The sequence below is a fragment of the Hyaena hyaena genome, unplaced genomic scaffold (genome assembly GCF_003009895.1).
Source record: "Hyaena hyaena isolate Hyena2069 unplaced genomic scaffold, ASM300989v1 scaffold_382, whole genome shotgun sequence".
NCBI lineage: Eukaryota > Metazoa > Chordata > Mammalia > Carnivora > Hyaenidae > Hyaena > Hyaena hyaena.
The window spans coordinates 385,266-400,410 of NW_024081015.1; the positions used below are offsets into that span (position 1 = coordinate 385,266).

General features: G+C 36.7%; 1 protein-coding gene across 11 annotated transcripts in view; it reads left to right on the plus strand.

The window, feature by feature from the left end:
- The window catches only part of DLG1 (discs large MAGUK scaffold protein 1), a 289,163-nt gene that overhangs the window by 215,628 nt on the left and 58,390 nt on the right, over positions 1-15,145 (plus strand). For all 11 annotated transcript variants that reach the window (XM_039250830.1, XM_039250829.1, XM_039250838.1 and 8 more), the window contains one exon: positions 13,154-13,256. In XM_039250830.1, coding sequence (XP_039106761.1) covers positions 13,154-13,256 — 103 coding nt within the window. The remainder of the gene's footprint in view (positions 1-13,153; positions 13,257-15,145) is intronic.

Consider the following 15,145-nt stretch of genomic DNA (forward strand, 5'->3'; position numbering starts at 1 on the left):
GTTGGGTCTTTCATATATGGCTTTTATGATCTTGAGAAATGATCTTTCTATCCCTGCTTTCTTAAGGGTTTTTATCAAGAAAGGATGCGGTATTGTGTTAAATGCTTTCTCTGCATCTATTGAGAGAATCATGTGGTTCTTTTCCTTTCTTTTATTGATATGATAAATCCCATGGATTGTTTTGTGGATATTGAACCAGCCCTGCATCCCAGGTATAGATCCCACTTGGTTATGGTGAATAATTTTTTTGATGTATTGTTGGATCTGGTTGGCTAATATCTTGTTGAGGATTTTTGCATCCATGTTCATCAGGGAGATTGTTCTGTAGTTTTCTTTTTTAGTGAGGTCTTTGTCTGGTTTTGGAATCAAGGTAATGCTGGCTTCATAGAAAGAGTTTGGAAGTTTACCTTCCACTTCTATATTTCGGAACAGCTTCAAGAGAATAGGTGTTAACTCTTCCGTAAATGTTTGGTAGAATTCCCCTCTAAAACCATCTGGCCCTGGACTCTTGTTTGGGAGATTTTTTATTATGAATTCGATTTCTTTACTGCTTATGGGTCTGTTCAAATTTTCTCTTTCTTCCTGTTTCAGTTTTGGTAGTTTATATGTTTCTAGGAATTTGTTTATTTCTTCCAGATTGCCCATTTTATTGGCATATAATTGCTCATAATATTCTCTTATAATTGTTTTTATTTCTGGTTATCTCTCCTCTTTCATTCTTGATTTTATTTACTTGGGTCCTTTCCTTTTACTTTTTTATCAAACTGGCTAGGGTTTATCAATTTTGTTAATTATTTCAAAGTACCAGCTTCTGGTTTCATTGATCTACTGGTTTTTTGGTTTCAATAGCATTGATTTTTGTTCTAATTGTTATTATTTCCTGTCTTCTGCTGGTTTGGGGTTTTATCTGCTGTTCTTTTTCTAGCTCTTTGAGGTGTAAGATGAGGTTATGTATCCGAGACCTTTCTCCCTTCTTTAGGAAAGCCTGGATTGCTATATACTTCCCTCTTATAACTGCCTTTACTGCGTCAGAGGTTTGGGGCTGTGGTATTATCATTTTCATTGGCTTCCATGTACTTTTTAATTTCCTCCTTAACTTCTTGGTTAGCCTATTCGTTCTTTAGTAGGATGTTCTTTACTCTCCAAGTATTTATTATCTTTCCAAATTTTTTCTTGTGGCTGATTTCGAGTTTCATAGCATTGTGGTCTGAAAACATGCATGGTATGATCTTGATCTTTTTGCAATTGTTGAGGACCGATTTCTGTCCTAGTATGTGCTCTATTCTGGAGAATGTTCCATGTGTACTAGAGAAGAATGTATATTCTGCTCCTTTAGGATGAAACGTTCTGAATATATCTGTTAGGTCCATCTGGTCCAGTGAGTCATTCAAAGACATTGTTTCCTTGTTGATTTTCTGTTTCGTGATCTGTCCATTGCTGTAAGTGGGGTATTAGAATCCTCTACTCTTATGGTATTATCATCAATGAGTTTCTTTATGTTTGTGATTAATTGACTTATATGTTTGGGTGCAACCACGTCGGGAGCATGAAAGTTTACAATTTTTATGTCTTCTTGGTGGATAGATTAATTATGATATAATGCCCTTCTTCATCTCTTGTTACAGTTTTTATTTTAAAGTCTAGCTTGTCTGATGTAAGTATGGCCACTCTAGCTTTCTTTTGGTGACCATTAGCATAATAGATGGTTCTCCATCCCCTTACTTTCAACCTGAAAGTGTCTTTAGGTCTAAAGTGGGTCTCTTGTAAATAACATATAGATGGATCTTGTTTTCTTATCCATTCTGTTACTGTATGTCTTTAGATTGGAGCATTTAGTCCAGTGGTGTTTAGAGTGAGTACTGAATGATATGATTTTATTGCCATTATGTTTCTTATAGAGTTGGAGTTTCTGGTGGCGTTCTCTGGTCCTTTCTAGTCTTTGTTGCTTTTGGGGTTTTTTCCCCCATGTCTTTTCTCCCCTTATAGAGTCCTCCTTAAAATTTCTTGCAGGGCTGGTTTAGTGGTCATGAAATTTTTGTTTGTCTGGGAAACTTTTTACCTCTCTGTCTATTTTGAATGACAGCCTTGCTGGATAAAGAATTCTTGGCTGCATATTTTTCCAGTTCAGCACATTGAATATATTCTGCCACTCCTTTCTGGCCTGCCAAGTTTCTGTGGATAGGTCTGCTGCAAACCTGATCTGTCTTCTTTTATAGGTTAAGGACTTTCTTTCCCTTTCTGCTTTCATGATTCTTTCTTTGCCTGGGTATTTTGTGATTTTGACTGTGATATGCCTTGTTGATGGTCGGTTTTTGTCGATTCTTGTGGGAGTACTCTGGGCTTCCTGGATTTTGATGTCTGTGTCTTTCCCCAGGTTAGGAAAGTTTCCTGCTATGATTTGCTCACATAACCCTCCTACCCCTTTTTCTCTCTCTTTATCTTCTGGGACCCCTATGATTCTGATGTTGTTCCTGTTTATGAGTTGTTCCTTTTAATGAGTCACTGATTTCTCTTATTCTTAAATCGTGTGCTTTTGCTTTCCTCTCCTTTTTTTTCCTTGTTCATTATTCTCCATAAGTTTGTCCTCTGTATCACTGATTCACTGCTCTGCCTTATCCATCTTTGCTCTGGAGTATACTTTCGAGATTGAGGCTCTATTATAGCATTTTTCATTTCATCCTAACTAGCTTCTACTTCTTTTATCTTCACAGAAAGGGATTCTAGTCTATTTTCAACCCCAGCTAGTATTCTTACTATCATGATTCTAAATTCTGGTTCAGACATCTTGCTTGTATCTGTGTTGGTTAAGTCCCTGGCTGCTGTTTCTTCCCGCTCTTTCTATTGGAGTGAATTCCTTCATTTCGTCATTTTGAAGGGAAAAAAGGAATTAATAAGGTAAAAATATTTTTTAATTAAAAAATTGAAAACAGTGCAGAGAGAGAGAGAGAGAAAATCCAAATAAATGATGCTAGATCTTATGTGTGGTTATTTAAAGGAGTTTGATTGATTAGAGGAAAAAGGGTAAAAATTTTAGATTAAAAAATTAAAACAATACACACACACACACAAATAAATGATGCTAGATCCTAGGTGTATTTTGGTCTGGTTATTGAAAGTAGCTTGATTGATTAAATAAAAAAGAGAAAAAGAAAAAAAAAAGTTTGAAAATTTGAGAAAATGAATACGATGAATTAGAATAACTTGAAATGATGGAAGTAAAATAGAATTTGAAAAATTTACAAAAGTAAAAAAAAGTAAAAAGATAAAGGAAAATAAAAATAAATTTTTTACCTTTCTGTATTCAGGTAAAAGAAATGAAAAAGAAAGGGAAAAAAATGGAATATATGGAACTATTAAACGGACTCAAATATGCTTGATATTACATAATTTTCCCTAGAAGTCAAACTATGAAGCACTTCATAGTCTGCAAAGTAAGCAGGTGGAGAGATTTGTGGTGTTCCTGAAGAGCAAGGTTGGCCCAGTTGGGCGAGGCTTAGTGTAACTGCTCTGTTCTCCACTATATGGCGCTGCTTAGCTTACTGGGGTGGATTGTTGTGGTACCTGTAGGTGTGCCTGCACATGTGTGGACAAGATGAAAATGGCGTTACCCAGCCACCCAGTCCAGTACCAGAACTCTGTGCTCTCCCTGACCAGGAATCGTGCAGCCATCTTTTGTCTCCAGTTTCCGTCCACTCCCCACTTGTACACTGTCCATGACCACGCTGTCAGGTTGTCTGGCAGCACCTCCCTCCTGAGTTTTATCTGAGATGTGTCTGTGTTTACCAGCCCCTCACTTCTGAGCAGGTTTTGACCTGCTCAGCTCCTCTGGGGGAGGGTCTCACTGAGCAATAGCTGGGTGCCAGCCAGCCCCAGAAGAAGTTCACAGGATTGTGTATCAGCAGCATTTTGAGGATTATGGAAAATCACACGTGGTCTGAGGACCTCCTGGACCCATTATCCTCCTGGGAATTCACCCTTCCCACCAGAGCCCCACTAGGCACTTGAGCTGCAGAGTTTCAGACTCTATGCTCCCCCTGTTTATAGAGTCTTAATGGAATTTAAACCCTCTCTTTTCTCCTTTCTCCCTTCTTAGTTCAGTCCCTGCAGCTGTTTGCACTTTCTCTCCAGCTGCTTTTGTGTGGGGGGGGGGTGGGGGGGGTGGGGGGGGTCCCATACTCTCCTCCCCCTCCATCCTCTCTCCACAGGCAAAAACAGCTCCCTGCCCTCCGCAGTTCTTCTCTCCCCCAGTTCACCTCTCTGCACTACACCTGCTGAGTTCTGTGGGTCAGGTTGTGCAGATTGTTGTGTTAATCCTCAAATCAGATTTCTAGGTGTGCAGGATGGTTTAGTGTTGATCTGGCTATATTTCATGTGTACAAGACGGAAAAAATGACTTCCATGATGTTCCACCATCTTGGTTTCTCTCCTTGATCTTTTTTTAATGTTTATTATTTATTTATTTTTGAGAGAGAGACAGAGTGCGAGCTGGGGAGGGGTAGGGAGGAAGACACAGAATCTGAAACAGGCTCCAGGCTCTGAGCTATCAGCACAGAGCCCAGTCCAGGCCTCTAATTCATAAACTGTGAGATCATGACCTGAGCCGAAGTCAAATGTCCAACCCACTGAGCCGCCCAGGCGCCACTGATTTGGGTAGGTTCTAAAATGTATTCCTAACAAGTTTCCATGAGATACTGATGTTGATGCCTCTGAGACCAAACTTTGTGAACTGCTGTTCTAAAGACCATCTCTCTTATTAATGTTTTGTGTTTTTGTTTTGGGATTTTTTTGATGTTTTATTTTATATTTGAAAGAGAGAGCAGGAGCAGGGCAGAGAGACAGAAAGAGAATCTGAAGAGGGCTCCAAGCTCTGAGCTGTCAACACAGAGCCTGATGAGGGACTCAAACCCACAAGTAGTGTGAGATCATGACCTGAGTAGAAGTCAGATGCTCAACCTACTGAGCAATCCAGGAGCTCCATGATGTTCTTTTTTTATTTGTTTAATGTGTGTTTGTTTTTTGGGGGGGAAGAGCAGAGAAAGAGGGAAACACAGAATCCGAAGTAGGCTCCAGGTTCTGAGCTTCAGCACAGAGCCCAGCATGGGGCTCAAACTCAGAAACCATGAGCTCATGACCTGAGCTGACATTGGACACTTAACCGACTGAGCCATCCAGGCACCCCTTCATGTCTTAATGATAACCCACATTATTGAGAAAAATATAAATAAGTTGATTGGGAAAGCATGGAAATAAGTTGTAGGTTTTATAAAATATTCTTTTTGATATATTTAATTTTGTTGAAGAAAGAAGCTTTGAAATCAAGATTCATTACAGAAAGGGGTGCTTGGGTGGCTCAGTTGGTTAAGTGTCCAACTGGGGCTCAAGTCATGATCTCACAGTTTGTGGGTTCGAGTCCCATGTTGGACTCGTGTTGACACCTGGAGCCTGAAGCCTGCTTCAGATTTTGTGTCTTCCCTTCTGCCCCTATCCTGCTCATGCTCTGTCTCTCTCTCTTTCTCAAAAATAAATAAACATTAAAAAATATTTTAAAAATTCATTACATATATAGAACACTACATTTTTCAGTATGGTATAAATGATAGTATTGCTGTTCATACTTTTCAGTATGGTATTACTGTTATTTCCAATGATGACAATTATGGTGGAGAATATAATTTATATTCATTGAAAATTTAGACTCCTAGAACCTGAGAATCACAAGTGACCCAAAAGACTTCAACAGAAATTCTCTCTATAAAGGCAGTGAGAAAAAGTGGCCACAATTATCAGATTAAAGTTGTTAAGAACTCGGGAAATTAACCAAAGGCCTGCAGCAATTCAGGAAGTGTTTATTCAAAATAAAAGAAGCACAGGGCTGAATCTTCATAAGAGTGAGCTTGGGGGGTTTTAACTTGCCTAAATCCCATCCCCTGTTCTCCAGCATCACAGTAGCCGTGAAAAATAGCCCACATTTACAGTGAAAACCAGTGCCTCACACTCACTAGAGAGCAGAATGGGGGTAGAACTTTCAGAGCCTCTTACCCAGAGAATTGTCATAATTTGACCTGTTTGATGGTTCTTTAAATCCCCATTTGCAAGATTCTCTGTATTAACCCGATTCAGAGCTCCACCAGTGCAAAAGCCTTTTTCCCTGGGTTAATAGTCAAAACAATTATTGGCACATTATGGCTACCTGAGACATTGGATAATAGTTAGGTACTCAGTAAGTTAATCAAAAGCTTAAAAGGAAAAACTGGGGAATGAGCTCTCCATTAGGGCCTTTGAAGAACTCTGACATAATCCTTGGAACCTAGGAAGATACATTTAGGTCCTGGACTGTGTACGTACTCAGGAAAGACCTTGAAAAGGTCCTAAACTCTCACCTCTGGCTGACTGTGACACTCTAGGCAGACGGGAAGTGACAGTTAAGTCAGAGTTATCAGTTGCCTAGCTGAATGTTAATCATCAGACAACATGCACACAGAGCCCTTCAACAAAGAGGCCAGGCGTTTAACAAAGTCTCTTTCCAGTCATTAACTTACCACTAAGCTAACAAGGCAGAGACTTCATTGGCATGCACATCAAAAAATACAAACTTCATAGAATTCAGAGAAGTCACCAAAAATGACTATAATCAGCAGCAATAACAAGCCCGGGCAGAAAGACATATCTGATCTCCAGAGTTGCACATTATATTATTTTAAATGTCTAGTTTTCCACAGAAAATCATGAGACATTCAGAAAAACAAGAAAATATGGCCTGTACACAGGAAAAAAGCAGTCAATAGAAACTGCCCCCTAAGGAAGCCCAATGCTGTACTTACTAAACCAAGACTTCAAATCAGATCTCTTAAATATGTTCAAAGATCTAAAGAATGAAAGGAAAAATAAAGGAACAGTATCTCAAGAAGAGAATGGCAATAAAGAGATTTCTATTAGAAAAAAGAATCGGGGTGCCTGGGTGGCTCAATCAGTTAAGTCTCTGACTTTGGCTCAGGTCATGATCTCATAGTTTGTGAATTCATGCCCCACATGGGCTCCTGTGCTGACAGCTCAAAGCTGGAGCCTGCTTTGCATTTTGTGTGTCTTGCTCTCTGCCCCTCCCCCACTAACGCAGGCACACACTCTCTCTCAGAAATAAACGTTAAAAAAATTTTTTAATAAATAAATAAAAGAAAAAAGAACCAGATAGAAATTCTGTAGTCGAGGGGTGCCTGGGTGGTTCATTCAGTTAAGTGTACGACTTTGGCTCAGGTCATGACCTCATGGTTCGTGGGTTCAAGCCCCGCGTCAGGCTGTGTGCTGACAGCTAGCTCAGAGCCTGGAGCCTGTTTCAGATTCTGTATCTCCCTCTCTCTCTGACCCTCCCCTCTTCATGCTGTCTGTCTGTCTCTCTCTCTCAGGAATAAATAAAACATTAAAAAAATTTTTTAAAGAAATTCTGTAGTTGAAAAGTACAATAATTAAAATGCAAAAATACTCTAGGCAAACTTAACAGATATGAGCTAGCAGAAGGAAAAAATAGCAAACTTGAAGATATGTCTATTGATATCATCCACACTGAAGAACAGAAAGAAAAAAGAATGAAGAAAAATTAACAGAGCCTCTGTGGGATATCATAAAATATGTAACATATACATAATGTAGTCACAGGATGACTGGAGAGATAGGAAGGGGCAGAAAGAATATTTGAGTAATGACTGAAAACCATAAAATGTGGTGAGAAACATTGTACACATCTGAGAAGCTTAATGAACTCCAAGTAGAATAAACTTGAAGAGATCCACACCATACACATATCATAATCATACTATCAAAAGATAAAGATTGAATCTTGAAAGTAGAAATGATTCATTACATACAGGAGATCTTCAATAAGATTAGCAGCTAATTTGGTCATTGAACACAGCGGAAGCCAGAAAGTAATAGGATGACATACTCAAAGTTCTGAAAGAAAAACAGTATTAACCAAGGATTCTATATCCAGGAGCAAAACTTCCTTTAGAAACTAAGAACAAATCAAGACATTCCCACATAAACAAAAACTGAGGAAGTTTATCTCTAGTAGATCTGCCCTACAAGAAATAGTAAAGGGAATCCTTCAGAGTACAATGAAAAGACACTAGAGAGTAACCTAAATCCATATGAATAAAGAATGTTGTTAAAGGTAACTACATAGGTAAATATAAAAGAGAAACATATAAGTGTATCGTTTATAACTACTTTTTTCTCCTATCTGATTTAAAAGACAGCTGAATAAAGCAATAACTTAAATCTGTGTTGATGGGCACACATTTTATAAAGATAGAATTTATCGCAAGCCAGGTATAGGGCACAGAGTTGTATAGGAGCAGAGCTTTTATATACCATTGAAATTAAGTTGGTATTTAATCTGGTGTAGATCATTAGGTTAATTATAATCCAGAGAAACCACTAAGATAATAACTGAAAATATATATAATAAACAAGGGAATTAAAATGATACAATAGAAAGTATCAGTTTAACAAAAGAAAGTAGGGACGGAGGACTAGAGGAACAAAATATCAGGCATGAAGAAAACAAATAGCAAATAGATTACATAAGTCTTACTTTTTCAACTATATTAAGTGTAAATGAATTAAACACTCCAATTAAATGACAGATATTGACAGAGTAGATTAAGAAACAGAATCTATATGCTCTCTTCAACAGACACACTTTAGATTCAAAGACAATGATTTACTTTGTAACTAAGATTAAAACTAAAAAGTTGGAAAAGATACCCTATGCAGTCAGTAACCAAGAAACGCTTAATAGTGGCTACACTACAAGCAGACAAAGAAAACTAGGATAAAAATTGTTACTAAAGACAAAGGACATTTTACAATATATATAATTTTTGATAAATTTCTAAAAAGACATTAATTATTGAAACTGACTCAAAAAGAAATAGAAAAATTTTTTAGACCTGTAACAGTTAAGAAGACTGAATTGATAATCAAAACATTTCACAAAGGTAAAAGCCTAGGACCAGATGATTTTCACTGGTATGGTCTACCAAACATTTAAAGAAGAATCAACACCAGCCATTCACAAACTTCCCAAAAAAGGAATAGGCATGAAGAGCACTTCCCAGCTCATTCTGTGAGGCCACACATTATTCTTTTATCAAACCAAAGACGACATAGGAAGAGAAAACAACAAACCAATATTCCTCATGTATGTAGATGAAAAAATTCTTAACAAAAAAGCAAACTGGATCCAGCAGGATAAAATAAGATTATACACCAGCATAAAAAGGGAACTAACTATACATCATAGCCAAGTGGAATTTATGGAATTAAGGAATGAACAGTTGGTTCAACATAAGAAAGCCAATCAAACTAAGACACTATATTAATAAAGGACATAAATGACACAGTCATCTCAATAGTCCCAGAAAAAGCACTTCTCGAAAACCAACACCTTTACATTATAAAAACACTAAACAAATTAGGAATAGAACTTCCTCAACCTGCTAAAGGGTCTCTATGAAGAACCAGTGGCTTATATGCTAAATGCTAAAGAATGAAAGCTTTCCCTCTAAGATCACAAGACAAGGGTGTCCACTCTTGCCACTTGTTTTCAGTGCTGTACTGGAATTTCTAGACAGGGCAGTTACAAGAAAAAGAAATAAGAGGCTTCCAGATTTAAAAGAAAGCTATCTCTATTTGCAGATGCTATGATCTCTTATATATAGACAGTCTTGGAAAATCCAGCAACAACAACAAAAAAGCTACTAGAACTAATAAACACGTTCAGCAAGTTCACAGGACAGAAAATCACCATACAAGAAACCGCTAGCTGTATTTCTACATACCAGCATTGAACAACCTGAAAGTGAAATTAAGAAAATAATTTCACATACAACAATATTTAAAAGAGTAAAATACTGAGGAATAAAGTTAGCAATGTAGATAAAACGCTGAATATCTATACAATAGAGTGTTATTCAGCCATAATAAACAGTGGAGTACTGATACATGCTACAAGGATGAACCATGAAAACATGCTAACTGAAACAAGCAGACACCATGGCTACATATCGTCTTTCGGTATCCCATTTACTTAAAATGTAAAGAATAGACGATCCATGGAGTCAGAAAGTAGATTAGTAGTTGCCAGGAGCTGAGTGAAGAGGGGAATAGTTGCTAATGGGTAGTGGGTTTCTTTTTGAGGTAATGAAAATGTTTGGAATTAGATCATGGTGATAATTGTAGATCCTTTTGAATGTACTAAGAACCATTCAATTTTATACTTTAAAAGTTTGAACTTTATATAAATTATATGTATAAAAAAGTGACCTTAAGGCTGTTTACATAAATATGTCTCTCAGTGCAAGGATTTCTTTTAAAATATCCTTGATACTGTATCTTCTGTTAAAATGAAGTTTTTAATTTGTAGTCTTGTTAACAAATTATTCTTTTTTGTATCTGTGTAAGTTGTCTTCAGATCTCTTCTGAAACAGAAAAATTTGCTGCTCAAGAATAATTCATTAAGAATTATTATCTTTTCGGGGCGCCTGGGTGGCTTAGTCGGTTGAGCGTCCGACTTTCGCTTAGGTCATGATCTCGCGGTTCGTGGGTTCGAGCCCCGCGTCGGGCTCTGTGCTGACTGCCAGCTCAGAGCCTGGAGCCTGTTTCGGTCTATGACTCCCTCTCTCTCTGACCCTCCCCTGCTCACGCTGTCTTTCTCTCTCCTAGAAATAAATAAAAAAACATTAAAAAAAATTTAAAAAAAAAAAGCTAAAAAAAAAAAAGATGATTCTTTTCACTTCCATTGGGCAGGAAAAACATTGTACTTCATGCAGAGCTTCAACACCAAGGGGAGATGAGTTAGGAAAATGNCTCTCTCTCTCTCCTAGAAATAAATAAAACATTTAAAAAAAAAAAGAATTATTATCTTTTCTACAGTTATCTATGAAAGTTTCTCTTCCTTTATATTTCTTCCCTAACTTGTCCTTCAGGGAATTGGGAATTAGCTCTACTTTATGCTCAGAGTAGGACTGTTTAGGGGTGCCTGGTTGGCTCAGTCAGTTAAGTACCAGACTCTTGATTTCGGCTCAGGCCATGATCTCACTGTTCATAAGATCAAGCTCCACATCAGGCTCTGGGCTGATAGCGCGGAGCCTGCTTGAGATTCTTTCTCTCCCTCTCTCACTGCCCCTCCCCTGTTTGCACTCTCTCTGTCTCAAAAAACCATTATTTTAAGTAGAACTATTTGTATATTGTAGAGTTTTATAATAGCCTTTAGCTAGAGATAATCTCTAATAAAATCACATTGTGTTACATTTTTTTTAGATTAAGGTTTTTTGGATCTTCATTTTCATTCAAGAACTACTAGTTATTTACCTAAAGAATACAAAAATAGTAATTCAAAGGAATATATGCATCCCGTTGTTTATAGCAGCTTTATCTGTGCTAGCCAAAAATAGCCCAAATGTCCATTAACTGATTAATGGATAAAGAAGATGGTGTGTGTGTGTGTGTGTGTGTGTGTGTGTGTGTGTGTACTCAGCCATAAAAAAGAATGAAATCTTGCCATTTGCAACAACATAGATGGAGCTAGAGAGTATTATGCTAGGTGAAATAAGTCAGAGAAAGACAAATATCATTTGTCTCTTTGGTGGAATTTAAGAAACAAAACAAATAGGCTAAGGGAAAGAGAGAGGGGGAGCAAACTATGAAACAGTAACTATAGAGAACAAACTGATGTTACCAGGGGGATGGGTTAAATAGGTGATGGAGATTAAGGAGTGCACTTGTGATGAGCACCAGGTGTTGTATGTAAGTGTTGAATCACTAAATTGTACAACTAAAGCTATATTACACTGTATGTTAACTCAGTGGAATTTAAATTAAAACTTAAAAAAAGTGGGTGCCTCAATGGCTCAATCAATTGATTGTCCAACTCTTGAGTTCAGCTTGGGTCATGATCCCAGAATATGGGATCGAGCCCCATGTCAGGCTCTACACTGAACATGGAACCTGATTAAGATACTCCCTCCCTCCCATCTGGATGCTCGCTCTCAAAATAAAAAATAAAAGTATATGTGTTTGTTTTAACTTAGCTGCATAATGACATCCTTATAGATAATATCAGGTCTTTATATGGTTAAAATCTTTTTTTATACAAATTTGATAATCCTAAGAATTTCTGGGCTCATAGTCATTTTTTCCAAACTTGGTATGTGATCTTTAGCAGGTTTGAGATTTGATGTCAACAAAACAGATTTTCATATAAAAGTTGCATGACACTTCTTCCTTTCCAGAAATATTTGATCAAGGTTTCAGGCATTACTGTAATCTATTCATTGCTGGTTCTTGGTGGGGGTGGGGAAACAACTTAAGTATTTAAAGCTATTGTCATTTAAATATAATGCCATGAATTTTTGCTAATAGTGGGAAAGGCATAGTCTCTTAAGATAGTGTGCTTGCAGTATATTCTAGGTTTCAGCATCCTTTCAGAAGTAAAAATTAAGTTGCTTATTCTGGAACAGAATTGATCACCTCAGTAATTATTTCACCTAGGGAAGGGCCCTGTCTACAAAATACGTCTCCGTGTTCATTTAATAACATTTACTGTATTTAAATGTCAGTCCTTGAAATCTGAGCTATTTTAATACTTTTAAATTGCCTTTCTGTTACTCCAAAAGAATAGAAGCTTAGTTTGGGAAAGGAAGGAAGAAAACTGGAACTGAAATGAGTAATAGAAGTGAAAGTATGGCAGGAGTTGAAAGGATGCTACATACAAAATGAATGTCCCTCTCATTGCTTGTGTTACTACTGAAATGAACTGTACAAAATAATGACACTTGTTGATATTTCGGGTTATCAGATTAAGGTATGTTTCCCAAAGGATTGTTGGACAACTTCCTGGAAAAGTTGGGGGAAATGTTTTGATTTTGCTCACTTATATTAAGTAGAGTATTTTTAGTGAGTAAAATTGTTTTCGTTGATAGTAATATTTTGTTGAACTATATGATATATTCAGTAACTCAGAACAAGAAAATACTTTAATGATAAAGTAATTGCAAATGATTTTTTTTAACTATGCCTAACTCAAAGAATAGGCTATAGTGGTTTCTAATCAGTGTACATAATTTCTTTTAAATTTAAGATTCAGTTTGATTTACAGGTAAACAGTGTCGACCTCAGAACTGCCAGCCATGAGCAAGCAGCAGCTGCTTTGAAAAATGCTGGCCAAGCTGTCACGATTGTTGCACAATATCGACCTGAAGGTAATAAAATTCTTGTGTGTTTATTGCTTATTTCAGTTTTTTGAATTCTCCTCTTAATGTTTAACTTTCCAAGCTTAACTTTTTTATGTTTTTGGTCTCTTTATTTATTTATTTACTTATTTTACTTATTAATTTATTATTAATCTACTATTTGTTTAGTCTGAACCTAATTTACTGTCCAGGTCAAAGTGTTTTCAATAGGATACAGTAATTTTATCTTCCAACTCCTTTGAGTATTTCTTCATTATTTGGATTAATTGTCATGTGTTTATTTTTTTTAATCTGTCCCCTAACCAAATACATACCTTCACTAATTCAGGGATCCCAAAGAATCATAAAAACCGTATGCAATTATAGTAGCATTGCCAAAGAAAATTGGTCATCCCAATTTTTTCTGACTTTTGAATTTGTATTTGTTAATATCAAAACTTAAGATACATTTTTAATAGCCTTTATTGCTGTTTAAAATAAAGAGAAAAAATACAAGTATGAAATGTAATGTGTTTCTAGATAGTGAAGTATCATGGACATAACCTGACTAAGTTCCTAGGGGTAGAAGGTGGTAATGGAAAAGTTGAGGTCATGCCATATATAAACATGTGTAAGACGCTAGTGTACATCAGCATAACCACTTCTCCAATAAAACCTCAGTGGGATTTAAAATGCTTAAATACCCTGAAGAATACGGAGCCTACTGGTTAATGTTTATAAATAACAAGTTAAAGAAGGAAAGAATGACGTAACTAAAGGAGTCAAGTGAAAGCAATTTGTAATTTAGCAACTGTTATGTTTATTATTTTTTTCTGAGGTTGGAATTTATTTTTGTAACAAAATCTAATTTTTTTTTTTTTACTTGATCAAAGTAGCATGTAGCGCTTTCCTTGCTATTTCATAGTATGTACAGTTGTAAACCTCGGCATTTTAGGTCCAGTTACTGAACAGAGGTAAATTCATTTACATAATGGACAAATTTCAAATAAGTTCACATTAAACAAGCAGACTAATATATGAAGTCAGAATGCCAGTTTTTTAATGTTTGTTTATTTATTGAGAGAGAGAAAACACGTGCAAATGGGGGAAGGATCGAGAGAGAAAGAGGGAATCCTAAGCAGCCTCCACACTGTCAGTCACAAACCATGAAATCATGACCTGAGCTGATATCAAGAGTCTGATGCTCAACTGACTTAGCCATCCAGGTGCCCCTGGAATGCCAATTTATTAATTTAGTGAGAAACAAAACCACTAGTGGGACCACACATGCTTTTATCTTCTGGCCAGCACATTCTTGCCCTGTAGGTTACTATATACACTATATAGTATAATAAAATATTAAATATATATATATATATATAAATGGTTATGTGTGTGGATATATACACACACACAACTATATAGGCCAAGTTATCAGTATTTACTAAGATACTGGTTTCTTAGTATTATAGGAAGTCTCTCATTTATATGCTCCCAAGGAATATAGAGTATTTAGGTATGATTAAAGGTAAGTCAATATTTGACCTCCCAAGGAAATACACAAAAGGCAACAAGGAAAATAGAACCCAGAGGGGCTGTACCAGTTTACATTCCCACCAACAGTGTAGGAGGTTCCTCAAAAAATTAACAATAGAACTCCCCTATGACCCAGCAATAGCACTGCCAGGAATTTACCCAGGGGATATAGAAATGCTGATGCATATGAGCACATGTACCCCAATGTTCATAGCAGCACTCTCAACAATAGACAAAACATGGAAAGAGCCTCAGTGTCCATCAACGGACGAATGGATCAAGAAGATGTGGTTTATCTATACAATGGAATACTACATGGCAATGAGAAAGAATGAAATCTGGCCTTGTGTTGCAATATGGATGGACCTTGAGGGTGTTATGCT